Source organism: Talpa occidentalis, unplaced genomic scaffold, assembly GCF_014898055.3.
Source record: "Talpa occidentalis isolate TD23 unplaced genomic scaffold, MPIMG_talOcc4v2.1, whole genome shotgun sequence".
In the NCBI taxonomy this organism is placed as follows: domain Eukaryota; kingdom Metazoa; phylum Chordata; class Mammalia; order Eulipotyphla; family Talpidae; genus Talpa; species Talpa occidentalis.
In genome coordinates, this window is record NW_026555331.1 from 93,449,036 (window position 1) to 93,476,629 (window position 27,594).

At 34.4% G+C, this 27,594-nt stretch overlaps 1 protein-coding gene across 1 annotated transcript in view; it reads right to left on the reverse strand.

Moving 5' to 3' along the window:
- Positions 1-1,155: 1,155 nt before the first annotated feature.
- The window catches only part of ETV1 (ETS variant transcription factor 1), an 89,707-nt gene continuing 63,268 nt past the window's right edge, over positions 1,156-27,594 (reverse strand). The window contains 5 exon segments of the mRNA XM_054692400.1: positions 1,156-3,056; positions 8,107-8,208; positions 13,418-13,587; positions 16,599-16,667; positions 18,473-18,541. Coding sequence (XP_054548375.1) covers positions 2,835-3,056; positions 8,107-8,208; positions 13,418-13,587; positions 16,599-16,667; positions 18,473-18,541 — 632 coding nt within the window. The 3' untranslated portion in view covers positions 1,156-2,834.

Consider the following 27,594-nt stretch of genomic DNA (forward strand, 5'->3'; position numbering starts at 1 on the left):
TGAAAAATCTGCTCTGTACCATGAGCTTTGTGGATTTTTATTTTAAACATTTTCTATAGACATAATTTAAGCAATATTATTTTCTTTAGTTATTTGGGAGGTAATAATTTATGTTGCAGTTAGTCTGTTGGGTATTAACATGTCATTCTCAAGAGGCAGCAGACACTATTGGATATATTTCTTTGAGTTTCTTTTACCAAGTTGAAGGAAAACATTATATCATTAATTTCTGTATTTGAGTAGCCAATCCAATTAGAAATCCAAAAACACAAGCGTCTTGCAGAAATCAGCTGCCAGATTTATTAATCTATCTGAAAATAAAAACACAACCAAACAAAAAAGTAGAATAAAAACAGAACTTAAAAAAAGTTTTGATACATTTCCCAAAAGTTTATAATGCAATGTTCTGAACCCTTCTGTATTGGAAATATCCCAAATGTTGACCAAGTACTTCATTCGTTCAGTGAGTCAGTACCTTAAACAGTAATATATATACATACACATATATGTATATATATACAGACATATATGACAAACTAAATATATATAGTTTGTCCTTAAATATGATATAATTAATACCACTCCTTCCTTTGATCCCTTAAGGTAACTCATGGCCTAATTCTTTCCCACTGGCAAACTAGAACTAGACATTTAAAAAGAAAATGAAAAAAAAAGAAAAGAAAAGAAAAGAAAAAAATAGAATCCTCAATACAAATTTTCATTTAGATATATTTTAAAGACCCACTTTGAATTTCTTGAAATATGTCAATTCTCTTTCCAATAGAATTTTAGTTGAATATTTTAAAATCTGTTTTTATTCTAAGTGCTGTAAATTGTCAAATTTCTGATTTTTAAGGCATACTTTTAGCCTATAATAGGCCTAATGATATATGAGTATGTGGAACAATCACTGAAATCACAGGTTATACATACATGTTGATAATAGAATATTTTTGTAGGATTAATGTGAATGGTATTGATTACAGTATGTGGGTTTGCCAATAACTGTTTATAGAAATGAGTTATGATATGTCCTGTCGGAAAATGGGTAGCTGGGAGATCATCTTTTACAATCTTTCCTGTGCTCATCATAAAATCCTTTTATAGGCTGATTTGATTTTATCTTTGTGTTCAGGGTTTTCTTTTAACATTTTACTAGAGACCCTAACAAAATGTTATTGCTCTGGGATATTGATTGATTGAGCAAAATTCACATTTCTTGCTTGAATCATCCAGCAAGCTATTCAGAGATTCTATAACACCATTTACTTAAGTTTTTTTTTCCAGTAGATGGAACCAACATATTCTGCTTTCAATATTTTCTCCAATGCAAAACAAAACAAAACAAAAACCTTGAAACTTTAAATCTTTAAATCTTCTTTCAAACAATCCAGTCACATTTACACGAGTGTCCAAAACAAGATGATGGATAGTATCAGTGCCAGCACTATGTCATACAGCAACTTCTCAGATTCTTTGACAGTTTGCAATTTTCCATTTTGCCAAAAGTTACAAAAGTTTCCACAGTTTCCCTTAGCAAGCTGAAGCTTACTCTTCATTTGTCAGTGTGCATAAAAGCTGCTTATAGCATAGCATGGCGTAAGCTATTTTTTAAGCAATAAATGGATCAAGTCATCTATTTTGTCCTGAAATGCTATCTGTAGTTAACTGCATTGCTTATAAATGGTCATAGTAAATTCAGCATGAAAGAGAATATTACAGAAAAGACAGCAGCAGAAGCATTAGCATTATCTAATATTTATATATGTTATCAACATAACACAGCAGTAAAAGGTTTAAATGCATATCAATGGGTACCATGTCTAAAAATTACTATAGTACCTATTTAGTGTATTGGATATTTTTCTTAAGGAGTGCTTGCTGTATCTAGAACAGCGTGGTATGTGATTTAGTACAGTTAATTCTTATTGATTAAATAACGGGATTATGTACTGAAGGAAGTGAAAGGAGACAGATATTTTTTGCTTCATTGTGATCCCAGACTTAACATTTAAACAAAAATCTCCAAGGATCATGACAGAGCAATATTAAACTGAATTGGGCTTCAAAAATTTTAAGACAGTATGATTTGTACCTAAACAGCAAGGTGGCCACCAAATACATGTAACGCTACTGGCCTGAGACTCAGTTTGGAGCCAGAGTCCAAAATTGTGCCCTTCACCTACAGTCATGGTGATTACTCAACTACAGAGAGAATTAGCCATTTTATGGTTATCTTCTGTGAGTCATTTATAAAGCAAAACAAAACAAAAACGGCGAATGCAACCTCTAAATACCTTTTTACATGAGGTGCAAAAGTCATTTCTAACAATTAAACTGCCATTTACAGTATTTTTTTTTGTACACCTTGCAGAGTCAAAAATGATAGGGGAAAATGCCCAAGGCAAATAGTCTCCAAGTGGATATTTACACAATGTGAATTAACTGTACCATAGATATCCAGAGAAAATGAACATTTTCTTATGTTAGGAAATCAAATAAACATGATATAGCTTCATCATACTTAAAACCTGTAGGATCCCATCCCATGTCTAAGTAAAAATTAATCCCCACGTCCCCCCGCCCACTCACCCATTATTTTCCTGTTATACAGAATAATGTTTAGATTACTCCCACCCACCCTCAAATAAAGTGCGCAGTCCATGGCAGACCATAGAATAATGCAACAGGAAAAGCCCCTTTTTGTGTATTATTATTTAAAAATAAAATACAAACAACAAAAATAAAACAGAGATTGGCGAGAATTCAGAGATTCTCTGCATCTTGCAAAAAAGAGGGAAAGCGCGGGGAGGTCCTGCTTGACTGTCACCGTGTCAGTACACGTAGCCTTCATTGTAGGGGTGAGGGTTGCAGCAGCCCCCTTCTGGCATGTAGGCCATGCTCTCGTCAAAGTGAGACAGAGGCACCGTGTCCTCTTCATTGATGTGACGCTCCATGTCCGTCTTCAGCAGTGGGCGCTGGTTATCTGGAAAGGCCATGGAGAAGAGGGCTTCCGGGTCACACACAAATTTGTAGACATATCTCTCTCCAGCCACCTGATGATAATATAGAAGAGAAAAAGCCATCCTCGCCATCCCCAGATGGGGATGGACAGGGAAAGAAAAAACCAAAAACATGATTTAATATAGCAGAAAAGATAGAAAGCTGAAGACAAAACAATTAAATATTAGCAAATATACGTGAGCACACACGCACGAGCCTTACTTTGTAGACTAAATGACAGTTCAATGGAGGAAATGCAAAATGTTGATGTTTGAGCACTAATTACACTACATTCATTCCAGATGCAGTTAATAAACTTAGAAGTTTTCTTGTTTTAATAGAAAGGTAAACTTACAATGTCATCTATGGAAAAGAAATCATCCATTGATTTCTTTTAGATGATATCTATACTTGCAAAAAGAGGATCCTTTAAGATGTAGTATCTCTCTCTTAATAGTACATTTTTTAAACTGTTGTAAAAATAAACTTTCAAACCTTGAAAGAAAAATGTGCTTTGTCCCTAATAAGGCTAGACTAGTGATTCACTGATTCACAGTGTGAACCATTTTTTTGTTTTGTTTTGCTTTGTTTTTGTTTTGGCACTGTGTATTCTCATCTTAGGGAAAAAAAAGACACATCGCCTTATTTAAATGAAAGATGGATCAAGAGGACAGCATTATCCTGGATACATCACTTTTAAAAATGAAGGCAAAATGCATTAGACAGAAGTTAAGGATGTGTGTAAAGTGTCAAATTGAAGTAAGAGGTGTAAAAAAGTGAAAGGAATTTGGAATACACAATGCATAGGGAGGAAATGAGAAAGAGCAATGTGACAGCTGCCTGAAATAAAGAAATAGCATAATTTGTAGGGAATGATAGGACCCAAACTTAAATTTTGAAGAGAAATGTTTCTCTAGGATATTATAAACATTGAGAGAAACAACTATGACCCTCTCCCCTCCAGTGTCATTAAAAAGACAATTATCAAGGTTCTCTGAAAATGAGGAAGGTTGTGGATGAATACAATTCTTTGTGCTAACTTTGATAGAAACTTTCTCTGTGTGTGTGTCTGTGTGTGTAGAGTTCAGTAAGTTTAGAAAGGTGAAATCTACTCAACACTTTGATTTCCTGTGTATCAAAAATGCACTGCTGGTTACTTTGTAATGTAGGGGAATCGTGTGTTCATGGCTTCTAAACTATCGATATATGTTTGGAAAAAAAGGAGTAACTACCATGAACACTGCTGCTATGGACCCAGATTTAGAATATTTATGCCCTGGATTCTTTTACCCTGAAGGAGAAATGAATTTAGAATCTCCAAATAATCTCAGTATTCTTAGATTTGAAAACCGTCAACATGGAGTTTTTATCACTGTGGATACATTTCTGAAACTGCCCTCAAATCACCTTTGTGAAACAGAATGCAATAGTTCCTTGGAAGGCCTGCTGTAATGCTGCCATGGAAGTCTCCAACATAGGGAGTGGCAGACAGCAGGGCCTAGCATAAAGTTTTTCACTGTAGCCCTTTATACAAAGGAAATTTGTAAAAGATGAAATGGTAAAAGAACCATAAAAATAAAGATATATAATAACAGAGACAAAGATACTAAATACTAGTTTTCCTTTTTTCCCCTTATGTCTTAAGCATCTGCAGGGAAAAACATGGCCTACACACCTCTGAGCATTTTATAACCTGCTTTGTTTTTTGGGGGGCTGTGGAGAAAGGGGTATTTGTTTTAGGCTATAGGAGCTTTTTTGTCCAGCCTCCTGTTGTTATTGGTTATAATTAGAAATGACTTGATAAATCACCATGGGGGATTAAAATGTATAACATGCTATCAAGAGTATAAAATCTTGTAAGCATTTTGCTTTGACTCATTACTTCCTTCTATTATTCTTTTGAATAAACATTCTTAGGGTTACTACTATATTTATTGGACTAGGTTAAATGCCACAGAGTTTTGAGCAAGGGCTGATAACCAGCCAAGGGAAATAAAGTCTTCCATTATCAGTAATACAATCATAATATAAAAAATGCTTTACATTATCTATACCCAAATTACAGATAAATAAAACATGAAATTTATGGGAGAGACAAATCATAATTAAACAAGGTGGTATCTTTTGAACTGTGCTTTTACAAGACTAGATATTTAAATATGTTTTAACCTTTAAAGTGTCCAAAGTAGTACAGGGATAATTTGAAGGAAAATTTAGGATGACAGATTAAACAAATAAGCAAAATAATCTATCATTATATCACCCAGAAATAACCACTATTAAAATATTGGTATATACTTTTTGAATACTTTATAAATTTTAAATAGAAGTATACATGCATGGTCTATAATTATAACAAGCACTACTTCACCATTTATTTCTTTCATAACCACTGAAATGATCATTTTTTTTACGTTTTTAGATCCACTTGGTTATTTTTAAAATTGTCTAATCTCATCTAATTTTCTTTTATACACATGATATGCACACATAGTGTCAAGTTTATAAACAAGTGAGGTCATAAAAATATCTTTCCCTACACATTAAAATACATAATTCTACATATTTGTTTTAAAGGATTGAGCAATACTCTTCTGAACAACAAAACAAGAATTAACTTAGCCATTAGAATGGTACATATGATAAAATGCTGATGATAGAAGCAATACTTTCTAAAAGAGTGAACAGTAGGAGTGAAGCAATGAGGGAGTAACAGGTGTGTCAAAGAACAGCAAGTAGAATGGCTCAAATGTGCGTGGAACACGAGAAATTTTTTATGGCTATAAAAATTACGAAAGGCCTTGATCATTGTGCTACTTACAAGCGGACTATAATCTCTGCATGTTATATCATTAAAAAAACTGCCCCTCCTTACATTATAGTGAAACCCCAAAAGATCTACATGTATATAGCATTTTGCGATCTGGTATTAGTTGAGAAGTGAATAGTTTCCTTTGGCAATTATAGTCTAATAGAGACAATTGTGAGGCATCTTATTATTTTTTGTTGTTTTCAGCATCTGTGCCATTATTGATTATTTGATAGCATCTTATTTTATTAATTTGTCAGAATAAGAGATTAACAAAAGGGGTATGGGGTGACTGGATAAATGGAAACCTGAAGTGGTGACAATAGGAAGAAAAAGCACTGAGCATTAGCACCTTTGAGAATATATAAGACTAGGGCTGGCATCCTAGAGAGACCCTATCAAACACTTGTCTCAAAGCTGTTTAGAGCTCTTGAAATAAGTTTTTACCCTTTGTGAATGCTCCCTTTAATAAGAGACTCAATGTTCAAAACAGACCAGTCAAAGATGCCTTCATTTCTACTGGCTTCAGGGCATGAGGTGAATTAAGCATGCCTTTTATTGTGCCAGGTACAATGCAAGAGTCTCAAGTAAACTGTTTCAAATAATAACACAACATTATGAGGTAAGAGCATCACTATTTACCAGAAGAATGTGGTAAGAGACTCCAGTGAGAAACTAGCATGTAAAACTAAATTCTGAGTACATTTTCTTTTACTGCAGCAGAACACTGCCCAGGGAAACAGGCAGTGTTCCCAGCGCCAGCCCACTTGTTTTTCTGGAATTAGGGAGAGGATAATGAAGGCACTGGGATGAATTTGAAAGGATTTGGTTACAAATAAAAGTGGAGGATGAGAGAAATAGAGGAATTAAAATGACCCCACGTTTGACAGGAAGCACACATGGTAAATGATTAGCAATTGAGAATATAATTCAACCCTAACTTTTAAAGATCTTGGACATTCTAACAGGGAAACTGAGCAAAGGGTGAGGAAAAAGGCAAAACATGCAGATAAACTATAGATCTGAGGCATACAGCAGGGGTAGGGGAGGGAGTCAGGTCACAACAGGGCAGGGAAGAGCAAAAGGGACTTTGGTGATGGATCATGGGTACCTTGGTGGTGGGAGAATTATGAGGACCACACCTGAGGGGAGAAATCAATGTGGTACAAATATGAACAATGATGTAAGAAAAAAAATAGCAAAAACTAAAAAAAAAAAAAAAAAAAAAAAAACCCTGCAAAAATGAAAAAAGAAAAAAGATCTTAAACATTTTAACTTTTTCTTTACTTCTTTTTTTTTAAAGTTCCATCTAACTTCTGAACTGGACAACTCCAAGAGCACCGATTCCCTATAGTCTAGGAAGCTCAACGAAGTCATTTGTCTCTGTTCAAGTAAGTTTCACACAACAACAGATCTAGTTTTTCTTGGCATAACTGTGATGACATATAAATATGCCACAATGTGCAATATATATGTTCAGGTTCTCCCAAACGAACAAAGGTTGCATAATAAAACTGTAAGTTTCACAATGGATAAATCATAACTTATTTCACAGTCAAGGCAATTAATTGAACATGCAAGCAAGGGGGAAGGACACAACAAATATCCAAATGTTTTATCTTTAGTCATTACCTTGCTCAAAATACTCACATTTTGTACTAAGCTTAACACATTTTTTTTATCTCATTCTTTTTTCAAAAGCTACTTGTAAATATTAAGGGAAACTCATTTGAAGTAATGTAAGATATGTTTAACTTCATTCTACCAACAAAATAAGATCAAATATTGATTTCATAAATGTTTTTAAGGTAAGCTGTTAGGTAATATATTATCAGGCAAGATTTCAGGCGAGGAAAAAATTGTTTTTAAGAATGAATAAGATATGTTCTAAATGTACTAAGAATCTAAAAAAGTCAGTCCAAATTCAGTTAGTATTAGAGCCTATCAGCAAAAGCACTTCAAAATTATGCAACTGGGGAGAATGAAGCAGAGTATCAACTTCTTCTGGAGAGATATACATACATTATCAGCACTGAAACAAACTTTTTTGACGAACACAGCAAAGTCGAGACTTCCAGAAAGTCTACCACTTTGTGTATAATATTATACATTTGTCGATAATGCCCATGAATTTATAAATAGAAGGCTTCTAATACCAAAACCAAGAGCTAAGCATATGTTAAAGTGAGTGAAAACCTCGCTTCAGCAATGGAAAGATATATGGCTTTTAAAGTATAACGTTCAGATTAATGTGCAACATTTCAATGAATTTTAATGCTGTATTAACTTCTCACCTTTTGCATGATTCCTTTCTCATAATAATAGCGGAGTGAACGGCTAAGTTTGTCATAGTTCATAGCTGGCCTGTTTTTCTGAATGCCCCAACGCCGGGCCACCTGCCACCGAAACAGAATTAAGTGTTAACTTATCAAGATATTTCATAAAAATTAGTTAATTAATTAATAACTTTCAAACCCTCCCAAGAAATCCAAATCAAAGACATAAATGGCAAAAGCTGTCATGATCTGAATTTCCTGTGTCCTGGTTTGCTTTTTAAACCAGGCGTGCAGTGATCCTTCTGAAACATCACAATAGAATTCTTTGTCGCTATTGTTTTGGATACAAAATTAAATGGAAATAAGGGACTGTGTTTACAGTGAGAAAGAACAGGCTGCAATTCACCAAAATGAGGCAAGTTTCCCATTCTGAGACACAATGTCTGTTTTTCTCCTTAGCTTTTCAGATAAAAACTATAGATCAAGAACAGCTTAGTGAGCACTGTTATAAAGGTGCTTTTGGAGGTTACGATAAAGGAAAGAAAAAGAAATCTCACTTGACACTAAATAAGAGTGAACACAGTGGCACAGTGTGCACAGCAGAGGAAACGGGTATACAAATTAAACAACTCAACTGCAAATAATTTTTATTGCCTGAAGCAGCATTAGGGTAAAAGTGTAGCTGATACTAAACTGGGGAATTAAGCATTCATTTAGAGAACAGTAATTGGATGCTAAAAATAAGAAGGAAGTGGAAAAGGTCACCATGTATATGAGTCCACAAACAAAAATCTCTGAAGTAGAATGTCCACTTTGTTGTTCTGTGAAAATCTCAGGGTTTTTTATAACATGACTTTGGAGAAAGAACTTATCTGGCAAAGAGAGAGTTCTTCAACAGAACCTTAAGAAAACCTCCTTCCTCACAGTATATGTACACTGCTCTCGTCACCAGCCTGGCTAGCTGAAGCATTATATTGAACAATATACCGTGCTCTTGTCATCCTAGCAAAGGCACGTTCTCATTCATTTCCACTCTTTATTACTTGCACAGAAACTGCAGAGGCCACATATACCTACGCATCCCCAAGAAAGCATTATCTAATAAGGTTAGTGCTTTTTATTTCCATGAAATTCTAAGTTGTTGCTACGTCACATTACGAAAATAGAATGTTTTTCCAAGAGATCATTCTGTCTCTCTCTACGTTATTAGCAACAACCTTTTTCCTGTTTTTTTTTTTTTCTCTTTAAAAATACGGATTCTTGCTATTTTCTCTCCCACTAATTTGTATCCCCTGAACTCAGATACAGTATAATTTAGTCACATGCATCAGAACTCTTTTTAAAGAGCAGAGAGGTGATGTAACAGGGACATGATTATACATCCAAGCAGACAGTCACAGTGGCAGGTACATCTTAATTTACCAAAGATAAACTTCATTTTAATGGAAATGTCCTGAGCAATAGCGAAATTAGAGAATGGCAATAAGGAACAATGGTAATTCTCTCCAAACAAAATGTCATTAAAAGCATAATAATGGACATCAGGTGAATTTTCTTTAATAGACATAGCAACCTAAATGGATGTGAAGATAAATTCCTAATATCTTCTTAAAGTAAACAACAGCTTGTGAATACTTATTCACTTATAAATGGTTCCTTACTAGAGGAACTCAACAGGATGTACCTAGAAAGTAAAACATTTCTTTGTGGAAGTCTCTGGGAGAGGAAAAATGACTTTTTAATACCATAAAGAGTTTGACGCTTCTGATGCTACTCAGCACTCTGGGTGTTAGTAAATATTTTAAAACAATAAAATTTATTCTTAGAACTGTTTCAGTGTTACATTTTTCATAAAGCTGAGGGAAGTGGGACACGCTAATATGCCTATGAGATGCAGATGAGATTACAGACATGGTAATGAAGATGATGAATGTTCTAGAAATTTGTTGTACAGCAATGTGCTTAGCCATACAGTACTGCACACTTAAAACATTAAGAGTAGGCCTCATGTTAAGTGTTCTTATAGCAATAAAAAAATTGAAACTTAAAATTTAGAGATAACATAAATGATTTCTAGGATACGTGAGCTCTCCCAACTAAGAAAGCCCATCCAGTCCTCCCACAGGGCCCACCAATCAACACTATACCCCCACCACTAAGAGCAAAAGCACAATTTCCAATATGGCATGAGTGAGATGATGGCACTTATTTCCTTAGGAAGACTGCTTCAAACAAAAACTTTGGCTATTAGTGAGGAGAGGGAAAAGAACAAAGCACTAAAGCATTCACCCTTATTGTCACATGAATTAAATGGAAAAATGTAATTAGTGCAAGTATTATTCAACTTATTTTTAAGTCATGCTTGAATATGCAACAGTAAACCCTGGAAGCATAATCACGGTCTGACTTCTTGGTAACGCTTCTAGCTCAACAAATTTGAATATCATCAAGACTTCTACACTTAGTCCTATAGATGCTTTACTATGCTAATCATTGTTCCCTAGGATGCATGCTTTAATAATCTCTCATCTCAAATATATCAAAATGAGAAATATTGGAGCTTATGTGATTGCTATAGTTATCCAAACAGACTGAGCAGACAAAGAGTGCAGGTCTGAAATCTCATGAAGTATCATTTTAAGCTGCAAGTTGAATCACCAGTGGAAGAGCAATTCCAACGAGGATGGCTTCAGAACCACCTTTCATGAGCAGCTAAATAGTAGACAGAGGACAGTGACAGTGAGTCACTAAGGCTAGAATAATTCCACATGTTTTCCAAAGAGGAGACTTAAACAGTAGTCACGGCCTGAGGAAAGCAACTGCAACTGTGAGCAATGCAGCAATCAGAAATGGAGGTTTCATTTTGAACAAAGGTCATAGACTTTTTTACTGCTTATTGCACAATTGCCTTTGAGTAACTTACTATCTGGAAATGGTTTACTGATTTCACATTATACAGTCCTTTGTTAGTTTATGAATCTGCTGCAGAAAAGATGTCTAAATGTCAGTTTGGTCTATGAGATAGATGTAACTGTATGTCTTCCGGCATTTAAAATCACAGAAATTCAGAATTTTATGAAATTATGGTCACCTGGCTAAGTTTCTACTTATTTAAATATGGTCATAACAGAGTCACCCACTGCTATGTAAAGAACCTCATCACTTGCTGAGTATTTTTACTCTTCTGAGTGGATCAATAATTACTGACATTCAATGGTTTTCTCTGTCTTAATGAATATATGGTAAAAATAAGAAAAAAATCTGCTTCTCCTCAACTTCATTTTAATCACAGATGGAGGGAAATAACTGTTTTATATAAATTCCTGTTGAATGTACTCAGTTCAAGCATAAACCAATTCTTGCAGTGATTATCAACATCTTTCTCGATGTGAAGAGTACACATTCCCCTCCTGTTAAAGGGCTTTTAAATTACTTTACTTTAAGTGTTTCTAGTCCAATTTGTTAGTGCTTCACATTTTTGTGGTTCTTTCACTTACATCATTTAAGTATATCTACATAAAAACTAATTTCCTTTGACAGGCAAATTAAGTTTTAGACATACTACAAAATTCAATCACCCAGGCATTTTGCCCATGAAAGATAATGGATAATTTCAAATTCTGATATTGAGCCATTTTGTGTGTGTGTGTGTGTGTGTGTGTGTGTGTGTTGTGGGCCAAGGGAGATCGCTTTCTCTAGTGCTACTGGCATATTGCCATAACCTGGAAGAGAGTTAATTATACTAACCAACTCCTCTTATTTCATACTTCTTTTAATATATATTTGAATCAGTCTTTAATATCTTAATAAGTAGTTATTTTATCTTCTGCATATCAAATTAGGCATATTATCTAATTATTATTGAATACATGGTTTAATAGAGCAGAAAATTTAAGATGTATAGGCTCATTAGCTTAGGTTATAGATGTTCAGTATACATGAAACTAATCACTTTGGATTCAAAAATGGTGAGGAAATTTTTATTGAATTTTCTACTCTTCTGATGTGTTTATATGCTATAGGTGAGATGATTAATCATAAGCATGTTACATGAAAGTCTTACATAGCTTTCTTGGTTAATAAGAAATAAAATAAGTTTTAATAGTAACAGATAAAGCACCTTTTAATAAGACAGACATTTCATATGACAGTTATCATTAAAGAGGCTCAAAATGCCTTTGGTGGGCTATGCCACAGCAACAAAAGTAGCCCTAAATCTTCAAAGAATACAAATTCAACCAAGAAATTCTTCATGAAAATAATCCATTTGTATATGCATGGGGCAGAGAGAGAGAGAGAGTTGAACAGTTGGTTGAAAGTGTGTTCCACTTATCTATATCATCTTTAACCAAAGTCCTCATTCGAGTATTTTCTTATGTCTTATGGTGACATTTTAAACTTCATCCTTAACTTCTAATGGAGGGTACACAGCCGAGGTAACTTAAGAGAAATGTCACCAACAATCAAAGGAAAAGCATTGTTTCCTTGAGGAAACACAAGTAGCGCTGTGTCTCCTAAGAAGCACTTAAGGAGTGAGAATTTTCCACTGTGGCCCTTGCATGCCCTTATTCTCCCCCATGCTTTCCTGCACAAGACTTGAGTCTCTAAATGTTCCTCTTCTAATGTCTTAAGACAAAGCTATACTATCCAAATAACTGCCAACTCACAAGAACAATTCTCTGCACACCCAAATCTCAGTGAGCTTCAGAAAGACATCCCCTACCCCCCCAAAAGACCACAGAACACCCCCCAAATTAGACGCTCCTTTTGAGACTTCCCAAGTCCTGCCTTCTTGAATAATGATGCTCTAACTGATTTTCTTCAATATCAGTTCTATAGGATGGCATTCAATTGGAACAAGCACAAAATACATTCATGTTTTACAGTAAATATTCACTTGCTTTTTTTGGGTCCACCTTCTAAATCAGAAAGTTTTCCTGGGCCTCCCCTGGTGGTGCAGCGGTTGAGTGCTGGGCTGCAAAGCTGGCCGTAGCCTCTAGCACTGGTTGTAGCACCGGTTCAATCCCTGGCCACCAGCAAGGGTCCCACACGGCGCGCAGACTTCTCCTGCCATGCCCACTGCTCCCCTCAGCAGTGTATTTTGTCGGTCTGCCTGTTCTGTTCCCCGCTCTGGCTCTGGTGAATTCTCTCACCATACCGTGCTCCTGACTGTACCCAGTACTTGTATAAATAAATAAATAAATAAATCTTTAAAAAAAAAAAAAAAAAAGTTTTCCCAAAGCTGTAACATTAAAAAAATACATTTTGGCATAATAATCAAATCTTTCTATTATATATAAAATTTTAAACTAAAATCTACTAAACTAACCTCTTCAGGCTCAATCAGTTTAAATTCCATGCCTCGCCCAGTCCAGGCAATAAAATGAGAGTTTGAAGGGTCATCCAGAAGAGCTACCAAAAACTGCCAGAGCTGCAGAGATCCCCGTCGCTGGTATGTGGGTCCTTCCCGATACATTCCTGGCTCTTGTTTGATGTCACCTAAATTAAAATTTTTGAAAGTTTCTATCATTAACAACATTATGACATTGACATAGCATTTATATTACTCCAGTCACTGAACTATAAAACCCACTTTAGGAGTTATTAAGAAATATATTACCATTAAATAGAGATTTAAAAGAGTTAGAACAGTTGAACATAAACCAGGAATCTGTACAAACTTACAAACAACTACATATAAGGGTCAATATAAATGCACACAGGTACAGAATAAATTCATGGATATCATTTACTCATAAAAACTTGTATAACTATCTTTCCTTTTCATTGATTTCTTTAGAACCATAGTATCTAATAATACTTTGTTGGTTTTACTGTTAATACCATTATTCACACCTCTAAGCAACAGTGAAGAGGTGGTAGGCAATTTTAAGTTGCAGAAATTTTATTTATGCAAATTAAATTCTTCAAATTACAAATGTAAATACCTTTGACTGCACATGACAAATTTGAAAATTTTAATGGAGATATTTCCAAGTAAATTTAAGAATAACTTAAACTCTGAAGTAATCTGCACTTTATATATATATTAGAAAAATCTTGCTGTCAATTCAAGGCATCCTGGATTAAAATTGTGCCATTGTTCATACTGGCACTAGTAATTTTTCAGAAGCAGTAAATTAAAACTGTCTCTCATTTTTCTTAATTCTTTGTTTGTAATTCACTCACATGAATCCAGCTTGCTATTCTTTTTCCAACAACCCACTTTAAAACATTTATGCTAGAGCTACCTGTCAATCTCCATTTTAAACAAGATTTGTTTGTATTACATTTATTTGGTATACATTTATAGTATAAAATTCTATTAAATAGGTTATAACATTAAAGGTGTTAGTCCTTCAATGCTTGTGGTGCAAATCTGGTCAATTACCTTGGGTTTTATGGGCGGGGGAAGAACCAACAACGAACAAAAGAAAAAAGAAAAGTCTTCCTTTGCATGGCTACTGACTATCTACTTCTATCTCCAGCCATTTCAAAAGTATGTGGAAGTGGTCACATTGGGAGTGGACCTAAAACTGGGGACCTAAAAGTGTATCATTGTTTATGCATGACATTCCTCTCTTAAACAATGAAGACAGAATATATTCAATCTGATCTGTTCACACAAAGTGTGAATTATAATACAGACTAAATCACAACTTTTTAAAACTCTGCTTTGATCAGTAGACAAAAATATGGCTCTAAAGTAATTACAGAATGAACACTTAAAAAACCTAAGCCAAAATATAAATTTATTCAGTCAAATGCTGCTAAAAAGCATTATGTTGTTTTGAGCTAAGCTAGATAATACAGGAGTGTCTCTTCATATTGATTTCAATGACAGTTTTATTTATTGCAGTTTTTCCTCCTGAGATTTACAAAATTTTTTAGGGAGGTAACTGAAAAATTATGCAGACAGAGTGAAACACTGTCAAATTTTATAATCTCTGGATTACTCCTACCTATAAATGTGACATCATACTGACCTTGTACAATGAAAAAAAAAAAAAAAACTGATTTTCTTTTTTCTTGTTCACTATCCTTACAAAATGTAAGACTAATAATATCTTCCCAAAATGTTTCCTTAGTCTAAAATTTAGGAGGTTTTAAAAGTCAAAGGGAGTAAATCATCAAGACAGCTCACAGCGCTAAAACATTAGTGTAACTTTGGCCTGTTAGATTATATAATAATCCTGGGTACATTCATAAGCAATTTTTCTTCATTATAAACCCATACGAATTATCACAAATTCTTAAAATGTTAAGCTCAGTATGAATAAGGAAACTGATGGAGGCCATTCCAAGAAGTCGGGCTTTATGCTTTTTCTCAAGAGGAAAAACTGTACATTGAAAGTGTGACGTTCTGCTAATGCTGCTAAACAGAATAGTTCACACCTCTGAAGCCCAGAGCTTAAAGCAAACATCTACTACAGAACAAGGACAAAAAAAAAAAAGACCCCTATTGGAGTTTAACCCTGTGACCTCAAATAAATTTAGCAATTTAAAGGGAGGTTAAGGAAGCAGATCTTGCAAACATATTTTTCCTTCTGGGAAATATAAGAGTAGCACAAACCTTGGGAACAGAGTAGTCTTCAGGCAACTAATTAGAGAATGAGAAGCAATCTGAACACGCAATTTACTGTTTAAATAATGACAATTAAAAACTTCTGAGAGCTACCAAGTCATTACAGCTATGATCCCCAAAGTTTGTGCAATCAGCTAATCAGAGGGCTCCTGCTCGTTTCCTGTTAAACAATCAAAGCAGGAAATATGGAGACCACTCTGAAGAACCACTAAATCAATTAACTGTTCACTTTTACCCAAGCTTCCTTGTAGATGCTGACTTCTGCCACCCTTGTCAAGAAAAGAAGATTCTATCTAACTTGACACCCTGTTCCAACATCTGGAACTTTATCACAGCAACAGTGAGGGATATTAAAAAGGTAATGCTCTCCTAACTCCATTTTAAGCAATTACAAAGTAATGCCACATTAGTGGCGTTTCTTTCCAGGGGGAAAAAAAAAAAAAAAAGGCTAGCAATCACTAAGTAAATGGGCAGCTATGCTGTTCCTGTGTTCCATAATGCATCTTTTCGTGAACAATAAAAGGAAAGAGGCTGCATTAGTCATCTGTGCATCCACAGTGGCATGCTTTCTGTTCTGCTTTGTTAATTATGGGATCAGCTTTCAATAAATCTCAAACAACAAGCTGCATGTGCTCAGCAAGGCGTTGGGAAGACCCCTTTTACTCTACACAAAGCTCAGCCAGAACCATACTCTGGTTATAGCTCTAAAAACGTGATCTCTCATAGGAGAAAAGAAAAAAGCCTCCTAATGGGATAGGAAAGAGAGAATTTATAAGAGGTAAAGTTTAGCTAGACTTGAGTGCATCATAAATGATGTGCCCTGAAATCCTTAAGTAGGGGGGTCGACTCTACTCAGGAAAGGCGAGAGTGCTCCCTCCACTCCCTCCTTCATAAGTCAAAACATGAAACATGATGAAACACCTACCATCAAATTTCTCTGGGACAACACAGGTGTCATCATAAAACTGCCTAGGGCCCTTTTCAAACATACAACCTGTGGGGGAAAACGGGACACATTTATTCATGATACAAATGAAGCTTAGAAACAATTTAAAAGATACTATTTTGTTAAAAATTAATCCAAACTTGGAATAGAAAATGACTACAGTTTTTCAGTTCACATTTTTCAGGTCACATTGTTTAACCTCTGTGCCTCTCGGTTTCCTCATAAATGGAATTGATTAATTAAACTGTTTGCCTAGAGTTGTTGTGAGCATTAAATGATTTAGTATATATTAGTTTAGAACAGTGTCTGAGCACAGAGTAATATATAAGAATTTGATATTTATGTTATTGCCAACCCAGGCACAGAGACTGCATAGACTGCAAACTGAGTATTAATGACATATCACCTTCTTTTCCATTTTCTTGCAAGTTTTGTTATTCAATGAGACTAGAAGAAAATCAAAGCGAAGTGCTTTTACTTGCCTGCATTACCACCCTGATGATTTGAAAGATATTCAGTTTGCCCCCCTGCTCCCTCAGAGAAATATTTGACCACGCTAACCTTATCTTTTCATTTTCAGTAGCCAAAAGTAATCAGCATAATGAAAAAGTTACTTTTTGTTGTAATATATCTAAGTCCACAGGTTAAAAAAAAAGCAAAATAAACTGATAGTTTTTCATAGTCATTTTCTCCCCAAATATAATGTATATTTGACCTTAATGTATAATGTATATATAATGTATATGAATAAATATAAATAAATATAATGTAAATATAATATATATTATAAATATATATTATAAATATATAAATATATATAATAAATATATATTATAAATTTAATGTATATACAACCTTCATTATAAATAAATATAATGTATAAATAAATACATTTAATGTGTATACGACCTTCATTATAAATGAATATAATGTATATATGACCTTCATGTAATTGTTATTCTCTTTAGGGAGAAATAACAGGGTGAAATTTCATACAGTTTAGGCAGTTTTATTTCTCAAACATATTGGCTTCTACAATAGGTGTATGATATTAATAACAACAGTTACATTTCATTTGTGCAAAGCTTACTGTACATTTATCAGCCCATTGTATTATCCTTTGGACTTAGGGATTTCTTCTATTAATATCATTTATACAAAACAATAAATACTAGCCCTAAGTTAGAAGGAGGCATCTAAGCCAGTCATGCCAGTGACAGCGTTTAGGTTTAAAATCATGCATAGTATTTCCAGGGATTATATCCAGATAAATCATTTTTATTTATTACTTTGCAAGTATCAAAGTCCAACAGAGTAAAGTTTTTCCACTGTGGTTACCATAACACATCCATAATAAAAATTCCTTCTCTACTTCAGACCTCTTATATGAAACTCCATTCTGAGCAATCGCTTCTTGCAAAATATAAAATCAAGGATATTTACAAATGAATACATTCAGATCCACTGTTTCACTTCAAAACAATGACTTAAGTTCATTAAGAAAAACTGAAAATTCCTCGAAGATAAATTTCATTCAAGAGCTATACGCTAGGGTGATCTATAAAGCATATGTTTTATTTTAAAAAGGATGTGGTTGTTGGCAAAAAAAGAACACAAAAATCCACTCTCAGCTATTTATGTGCACATGAGTCATGTTAACAACTAAATACAAGACATCGTGACCTGAAAAAGTCTCCCTATTACTTGAAAAAGATCAAGTTTTAAAATAATAGCATAGAGAATATAAATGACTTTTTCCTATAGGATATAATGATTAATTAAGTGACCGTATCCTGGGGTGTCTGATTCTTTTGACTAGTTTTTATAAGCAAGCTCAGTAATGGAAAACTTAACTTCTGTTCTGCTGGGATGAGCCAGGAAGCCTTCTTGCCTCATATAAATGGAGTGGCAGCTAGGCACTTCTGAAAGAGGAAACAGCATTGGTCAAAGAGGAGTTGGGAGTTGAAAATGCACTGTTATCAATGGACAGAGCATAGATAGGAAAGTAGCAGAAACTGACTTGAGTTTTCTTGAGAGGAACTGTCAACACAGTTAACATTTCAGGCAGTTCCCACACAAGAAATGGAACAATGAGAAACATATCATGTAGACACCGACTCTCTTTAATAAGCATGTGAATTCAAAGTTTTACCCACAACTACCTCACTTCTAGTTGGATCTACCTGCAACTCACATGAATGGGAAGGTAGTCCCAAACAGTGGCATAAGTTAAAGTGGGACATTTGTGGAATAAATTTGCATAACCCGTTGCATTGTATTTACAAACAAAAAAACCAACAAAAGACTCATTCATAGTTTCTTTCATGATAGATAGCAATTATTGTGAAAAGACAAAAATCTCTGAATCTCCTAAAATTGCTCTGGCCTTTTAAGTGACTGCTTTTTCCCCCCAGATAAAAGCATGAATGGCTTTTCATTTTATTAAGCACACAAATCATATTCAAAACCAATGAGGCTCTACAACAGAAATCCAGCAATTTTATGGCAAACACTGTTATTACTCTAAGGGTGAGGTCTTGCCTCTGTAACCAACTTATCACTGTAAAAATAAACTTGGTTTGTGGTTAAACTTGAGTCACAGTATTGGTGATCAGATCTAATGTGTTTAGTTGCTTAGATATAGGGAAAAGGAAAGAAACATGGATTAGGAGATGAAAGATTAAAGTTCAAATCTTTCCTTCACTACTACTTAAACTACAGGACTTAACAAGCCATTAATGTCTGTTTCTATAAAGTCAGGGGTTGGGTCAGATGGTATCTGAAATCTGTTTTTTGGTTCTGAATAAAAAGTTCACTCACATACCAGAGAAGGGTTCATGGTGAAGTTTAAACTTTAGGAACAGTCACTTGCAGGAGTACCTTTTGGGGCCCTATATCTAAATCTGCAATTTCATTTCTTTTTCTTTCAGATTCCACAAATTTTGTAAATTTCAGGTTTCATTAACCTGAACCCAACCCTGCATTTAACATATAGTTTCAATAGGAACCTATAAATGTATGTGATCACATTAATTCTCTAAGTTTTACTACATTTTAAAATAACATATACAAAATAGTGTATATGAAAACTCTTCTATTTAATATATCCCTCTTTCCACCACTTGTAGTTAAGCACAGTAACTCCAAACAAGTAATAAAGTACATGTAAATGAATTGGAATGAAATACCTTTTCTCTTTTCAATTATCCATCTTCAGACTTTCATGTTATATTAATCAGCACAATTTATTTGACTCCAATATCATTCTTTCTTGGCCTAGAATGTTCCATTTGTAAAGTCTATATGATTTATTTAAAGTGTGTCTGATGAATGTTAACCAAAATATTAGACCTTTTTTCCACAGAATTCATTTTAGTCAAAAATATCTTAATGGCTATCCATAAAAGCAACATAGGATCAATAGTTTACAAGTTGAGAACAGTCTAAAGCTCATCACCAAACTTTCTATTATATCATACCTTCTTTAAATAAAATATTATGTACTACACAATTCTGACTCCACATAAAAGTGGTGTTGACCTTATTTCCTGATAACAGCATTTATGAGAGTGTTGCCAATGTAGTCGATCTTTTGGGTTACCAAATAGTTAGCAATTCATTTTAGCCCAATATTTTAACAAGTGGTACTTCAAATTAATTTTTCATTTTATTTTGATTTATTGCCAGCCATAAGGTCCCCCAAAGCAGCTGGGCCTGGAAGCAACAGTGTTAATGACTCCACTATCAGCTCAGCAGCTGCTTGGAGGAAAGCATTTTGTTGTACCAGTGTTGACACCCTGCCACAAAATACTTTTACTGACTGCTGCCCAGCTGGAGTGTGGCTGTAAAAACAGCTGGCTGGCTCTGGAGGCAGTTAGAGGAAAACATATAGGCTAAACTCTATTATAAATAAGTGTGACTAAATGCAGTCTCCTCCAGAGACAGAAAGAGGCAGAGAGGAAATGCAAACATTTCTGATAAACCCACTATTTAAAGTTGAAGGAACAGTGTATAAAAGTGCTCTAACATAATACAAAATCAGCATACTCCTCAAAAAAATCTTGACATTTGACATTAAAAAATAGGATTTGATGGATAATTTCCCTAATATTCATGTATCTATTGAACTAATTTGTTTATTGTTATGCTTATTCTGGATAAAATTCATAATAAATTAATAATTTATCATAAGGCTAATGCCAGAACCTCCATTACATTTCCAAAAACCCAAGTATGTTCTTAAAAAAAAAAAAAAGCACTGGTTGACAATTTAGGAAAAAATACATATACTACACTTATTTGTTTTCGCCAGTTCCTAATGCACCCCGGAACAATTAAAATAAACATCTAGCTCTTGAAATTGACACACTTGGATAGCAATGTTTAAACTCAGTCTATCTTTAAAATCACTGTCCTTTATAAGGTCCTGAGAAGCCTGAAAAATATGACTAAGAGGAGTTTATTCCCATAAAGTAACTAAAGTCATGTTATTCTAAAGTGATATCAGTTAATTTATGACTATCAGAGTGGGTCAGACTCTAATCAAATTGTAGAAACATTTCCAAAGTGATTATTCAATCAAATGACTAACATGGTTAATTAGGAGCCATAAACATTGCTCTGAAGTTCATCAAAGTAATGACTTGCCCAGAAAAATTACTGCTAATTAAATTGCCTGCTGCTTTCATTTCTACCTTATCTAATAAAAAATCCAACCAATGAAGTTTGACATTACATTTTAACTTTTGCTAAATGCTCAACTAAGATCCAAACAGGCTCAGCGGCAACTTCAAAGGCAAACGTTTTGGGGAAGGAATGGAAGCATTGTTTATATCCTCACTTACGTTTTTACATGGCAAAAACTTACAAAGTTTGGCAGCAATTCAAAGCTGTAGTTTAAGCTATGCATGCATGTTCAGATGACAGCATATTTACACTGTCCTGTTAGGAGATCATAGATTAAATCTTAGGATCCTTGTATGTCATCGAATAGACCTGGTTTTGAAACTCGGTTCTGATTTTTGTGGCAGTACGACATTTTATTACTTACGTAATACCTTTAACTCTAACGTTTACATCTATAAAATGGGAATGATAGAGTGCTATACTTGAGAGGTTTGTTGGGAGAATCATATGGAATAAAGTAGGAACTACATTTTGCACAGTGTGCAGAGTGAGAATTTAACATACGGCACTTATCACTTATAACAAATCCACTTTACATGAACCTCTACTTCAAACAGGAAATAATTGTTTATAAATAAGTTATTTTTTTCTTTTTAGTTTTTCCATTCTAAAACATAACTTTACGATTGAGATGCTTACTGGTGTATTTATTCTGCAACATTCTTCTCAAATCTATCATTAACCTATGATTTAAAAATATATATTGATCCATTACAAATTGATGACATATGTTTTACAAGTGAGAATGACCATTACATTTTCAAAATATCTAAAGTACTCTTTTTTTTAAAGATTTATTTATTTTCATACAAGAACTGGGGTACAGGCCAGAGGTGAGGGAGTGTAAGAGGACTCACCAGAGACAGAGTGAGGAACAGAACAGACAGATGGACTGAAATACACTGTGAGGGGAGCAGTGGGTGAGAGAGGAGAAGTCTGCCGCACCATGTGGGTATCTCCATGGCCAGTTATCTCCATGGCCGGCCGGGAATCAAACCTGTGCTGCAGAGGCTGCGGACAGCTTCACAGCGCTGCACTCAACCTGCTGAGCCACCGGGGAGGCCCTCTGGAGGTCCTCTTGAAGCTTTTTTTTTTTAAATTGTATTTAAAAATACTATTTTTTAAAATAGTATTATCCCCTGATATTTTTGTCCTAAATGATTTTAGTTTAAAAAAGTTTTAAATTCAATCTATAAATTGAATTGTGTAAATTGAATTTAAGACAAAGGATTTTTTATTATTTTGAAACTTATGGATCAAAGAGCTCTACAAGGTGACACTAGAACTGAACCAAATCAGCTTATGATAAAATAACCTGTTTAGCTTATGATAAAATAACCTGTTTAGAATTTGTCAAAAATAAGTTTATGGTCATGAAAACGTATCTAATATAGTGCAGACATTCAAAGCAGCATTTAATCATTTTAATGCATTGGTCAACAGGGAAAGTTAAGAAAAACAACAGTGAACTAAAACCCCCATACCAACCAATCTGATTAGCCTTCACCTTTAGTAGCATTATGAAAATTCTCCTTAATTAAGATATGCAGGTATGAATCTAAAATGTTGATTTCTCTGTGTCTTGACTTGCGTTGTAAGGCTGTAGTGGAAAACATAATACTGACTTGGGAACTTTACCACTTTACCGACGCTTTGACAGAAAGGGTAGGTTTGAATTTGCACATTTGCTACCAGGTACTGCTCTGATTTGCATATTCAATGCCCAACAGCACAGAATGGAGTTCCCCTTGGGGAAGAAATGGTTGGCCTAGAATTCATACCAATTACATAAGGCCAGGTCAGAGAGAAGACATTTGCCAAAATCATCTGAGATATCCCTACAATTCACTGAAATTGTTATAAAATGTATGTAAAACTGGAATTCAGATCATAAGTGAACAACTGAAAAGGGGGAATAGCCACCTCTTTTTCATTTGCTGCTTCTGGTTAAATTTCTGTAGCAATAATCTGTGTAACAATTAAGCATTCAAATCTCTGAGAGTAAATAAGAAATTCCAGTAAAATAGGAGCAAGTTCAATGTTGTGTTTTAATGTGATTTCCTTTAATACGAGCAAGCTATATGCTATATGAAAATGGATTGGAATGAAATACTTGACTATATCCTTGACTAACTTGAAGAGGTGACATAACAAAACCGAATGCAACTTTTATGTTATACATTGATAATGATAGAAAACTTGGCATAGTAAATGTCCAGAGACATATATCTGAAACTATCAAGCACTTGATGAACAGTGTGTACATGCATGCCTCTGTGTGTGTTTTCATATATAGTTTTAGTAAGGTTTTCAAAAAATGTGTTGTCTATTTGAAAAAATATTGAGCCATACCAACAACTAACGACCCCTCATGAGAGATCTCGCTAGTCTTATCTGTGTTGAACTTCAACATTACTGCTTTGTTTGTTTCTTCTCATTTCCTGGCAATCTCACTTTTTTAAAAAAAAATAATAGGGCAATCATTTTTAAAAAAGATTTATTTATTTTAATACAAGAGTTGGGGTACAGGCCAGAGGCGCAGGAGAGTGAGAGGATTCACCACAGACAGAGCAGGAAGCAGAACAGGCAGACGGAAATACACTGCTGAGGAGAGCAGTGGGCGCAACAGGAGAGGCCTGCCACGCCATGTGGGAATCTCCCTGGCTGGCCAGGAATCGAATGGCGCTGCAGAGGCTGCAGACAGCTTCACAGCGCTGTGCTCAACCCACTGGGCCACCGGGGAGGTCGACTCTCACTTTTTAATGCTTAAAGCCCAAAAGTATTTTAGAGTGTATAAATAACATGAGCTTCATGAAGATGTGTTTAAATGCAATTGCAGCCACATCCATCTTAGTCTGGCATCTCTTTACTCTGCTTCCCCATTTGCCACACAAATAGACCTCATGTAGCGAATAGAAAACTGAATTTTATAAAGTTCCCTTAAAAGGATGTGAAGGGGAGGACAGTTTTTATACCCAGATGCTATCTTTATAATAGAACAAACTAAAACTAGGGGCCCCTATTTTATATCTACACTCACTTGAGAAAGAAGCAAGTGTGACAACAAAAAGTTCAAGTTTTATAAGACCTATTTGTTGTCAGTCACAAAAGTGCTATGTGACTGTAACACTTAGTCACTGAACCTTGTATGAAGAAGGCAGAAAAGCTGGAGTTGGCTGAAATCTTAAGAATGATGAATGTTTATTACCTCGTTCACACTGAGATGGGCCCTTCATCATTAGGGTTTTTAGTAAACTATGAATATAGAGAATATAAAACCTGCAGAGATATGTCTTCTAGTGAATTTCTGTTATTAGGCTTCCAGGATTGAAAGAGAACTAGTTAGTCTTTATGTTCTAGTATGGAGCTTGAAAAATCTAAGAATAAAAAGTCATAGTTATTAGCATTCAGATGTTTTAAAAAACTTAAAGGCTAAATAACAGTATGGAATTTACTTATGAAATCACTAATGTCTCTTGTAAACAGCTGGGTTATTTTGGAACTGAATTCTACACAAATAATGGCCAGGTTCAACACAATTAGCTATATGATCTACTATGCTCACAATTTTATAAGCCTGTAATGATTTTATTAAATTAGATTTACAAGTAAAATTGGTGTCATGAAACATAAGTATAATTTTAACTTGAACTACTTATTAGATATTATTATATTCTGACAATTAACAGATATTCAAAAGAAAGTATGAGAAAAGATGCCATGAAGCTATAAGGTAGGTCAAAAATAACCAACAAGATGGAAGTTTTAACATTGAGCTTCAATCTTGACTTGCTCCTTTTCAGAAATCTGACTTAAATTATGATTTAAAACAAATACAACATAGATTGTCTTGTTCTTTACTTTCACCTCTCCTTGGATCACCACAATATTCAAATGATTTATTCTACTTGCTTGCAACCCTTGCAATGTGAATTATACTAATAAGATGTTCAGTATGATGGATCTGTCAGATGTAACATAATCATACAGTACATTGTAGGCCCTGCATAATATGATTGTTTTAACATAAGAATCTCTCTCACTTTTGTCTTATTCCTTAACCCCCCAAATGTATTGGTAAATATTAGAAAAAATATGCTATTTTTTACCCAAGGACTAGCTGTCTTCAGGAATATCTCTAGAAGTCAAGATAAAATCTTATCTGTGGAAATCCTCTATTATTTATTGCCTGTGTCCCCAATACTATGTTATTAAGTTTACAAACATGATCTCATTTAATATAAAAATGCAAAGGTGTGAGAATTATTTCCCCCTGTTTATAAATGAGGAAACTGAAGTAAAAAGTTGACAAAACATGCTCAAGATCACAGAAAATAAATAGGTATCAGGCCCAGGATTCCATATAATACATCCAATGTCATACAAACCAAAGTGGTTTGATATTTTTAATGCTATGAGTAACAAAAGCATGTGAATATAGCAGGGTATTGTGGGTACCCACATACTGTAAAAAAAGGTCACCAGAATGGAGAGTTCGAAGATGTTTTTCTAAATTTAAGAGAATAGTAAAAAAAAAAAAAAATCACAATGACATGCTTGTGATATTTTAGGCTTTGTTTTGGTTTCAACTTTTCTACATTTATTATCTTTGAATATTTAACCTTGCAAAATTTTCAAGACTGCATTGGAAACAATTAACTAAAATACATGCACACAAGCACACTCACATCACAGGAACAATAAAAACAACAATCATCTAGTTAAGCTGCCAAAAATTTCTTAAAAATGTTTTCAATTAAGTTGTTCATATCTTAGGTAAATATACTTTATGAAATACAAGTCTCCCTCCCCCCCAAACTGTTCAATCATTAACTGACTTAAGTATAGAAATCCTTTAAGTGTAAAAACTAACAAGATTTCAAACTACTCAAATATATACATATATATAAAATAAATATTTATCTCTCCTTTCTTGTTCTGATTCATGAAACACATACATATGCAAACATACAGTGAGAGACCCAAATGTGCATCTTTAAACTTGCTCACTTAATTCCAAATTTTATTGTACATATAAAAACAGTTGTTTGTTCATTTCAACCACTTGTGATAAGAAGTTTTGGGTCCAAGCATTCTATTTGTTTTCTTTAAAAAGAAACTAAAAAAATCTCGTATCATAAAAGAATGCTCCCCTTCCCTTTTAATTCTCTTGGTTTTTCATATTAGTACAATTCACAAGTAGATTATCCCTCCCTTCCCCCTTTCCTGCCTGTAAAATCGAAGTTAGATAAACACTGTGTGGCTGAAATGACATATTTGAATGGAATTCAGACCCACCAGTTCCTGTTTATGTTTCTGATTTGAGAATGTTGTCTTCTCATTCACCATACATTAGGAACACTGCTAGGCTGTAAACAGTGTCGGGTTACATGCAGGCAGGACCAATGAGCATTAATCATTACATCCAGTCAACTGGCAAAAGCAGCAGCTGATGGAACACTATACCCTTCAGCTCTGTATAAATGGACATTCCAGAGAGTGAGTGTGTGAGCGTATGTGTATGTTTCCTTTCAGTCTCCATTTTATGAATGAAACTCCAGGCTCTATAGAGTCCATTCATGTAAGAGAAATACTTACAGGGCTTTGCCCCTAGGGATCAATCAGTCATGGGTAAAGCTGATATGATTGGTTTAAGACAGCCTTCAGCCTTCCATTACTCACTTAAAATGCAGTCCCTGTCCATTTGACCTGTGTTAATGCATAAAGAGTAAATCCAGACTGTAGTCTCAATTCTCAAATCAAATCACTAGCCAATGCCACTTACTGTAACTGTAGATTCAGAGCATATTTAAGTATTTCTTAGAAAAAGTGATACAGTGGATCACAGTCCTGTTTTAAGAGATTTGCTACTTTAATACAGAGATGAATGAAGAAAACTCATCCCAGATATACATAGCAATAAAAAGCAAGATAAATTGTGAGGTCAATTCATGACCTCTATTATAATAACAAATTCAATTAGGAAGGAATCACTGTCACTTGACACAATGAAAGCACCTAAAAATCATAGGAACTCTGTCATGCCTATAAAAACTGGAATGAGAAGAAACATGAAAAATTCCTGGTCTTTTGTTTGAAACCTGTGAAGGATAGTCTACCATGGGATTATGGCAATTTAATGTTTATCTTCTAATTTCTATTACCTGGTAAATAAAATGGTAGAGGATAAATAAAATTGGCACCATGTTTTTGATTTCAAAATTAAAATATTTGACATAGCCAGGTGGGGAGGTGGTAAGGAATCCTATAATCCACCATACAGAGAAAA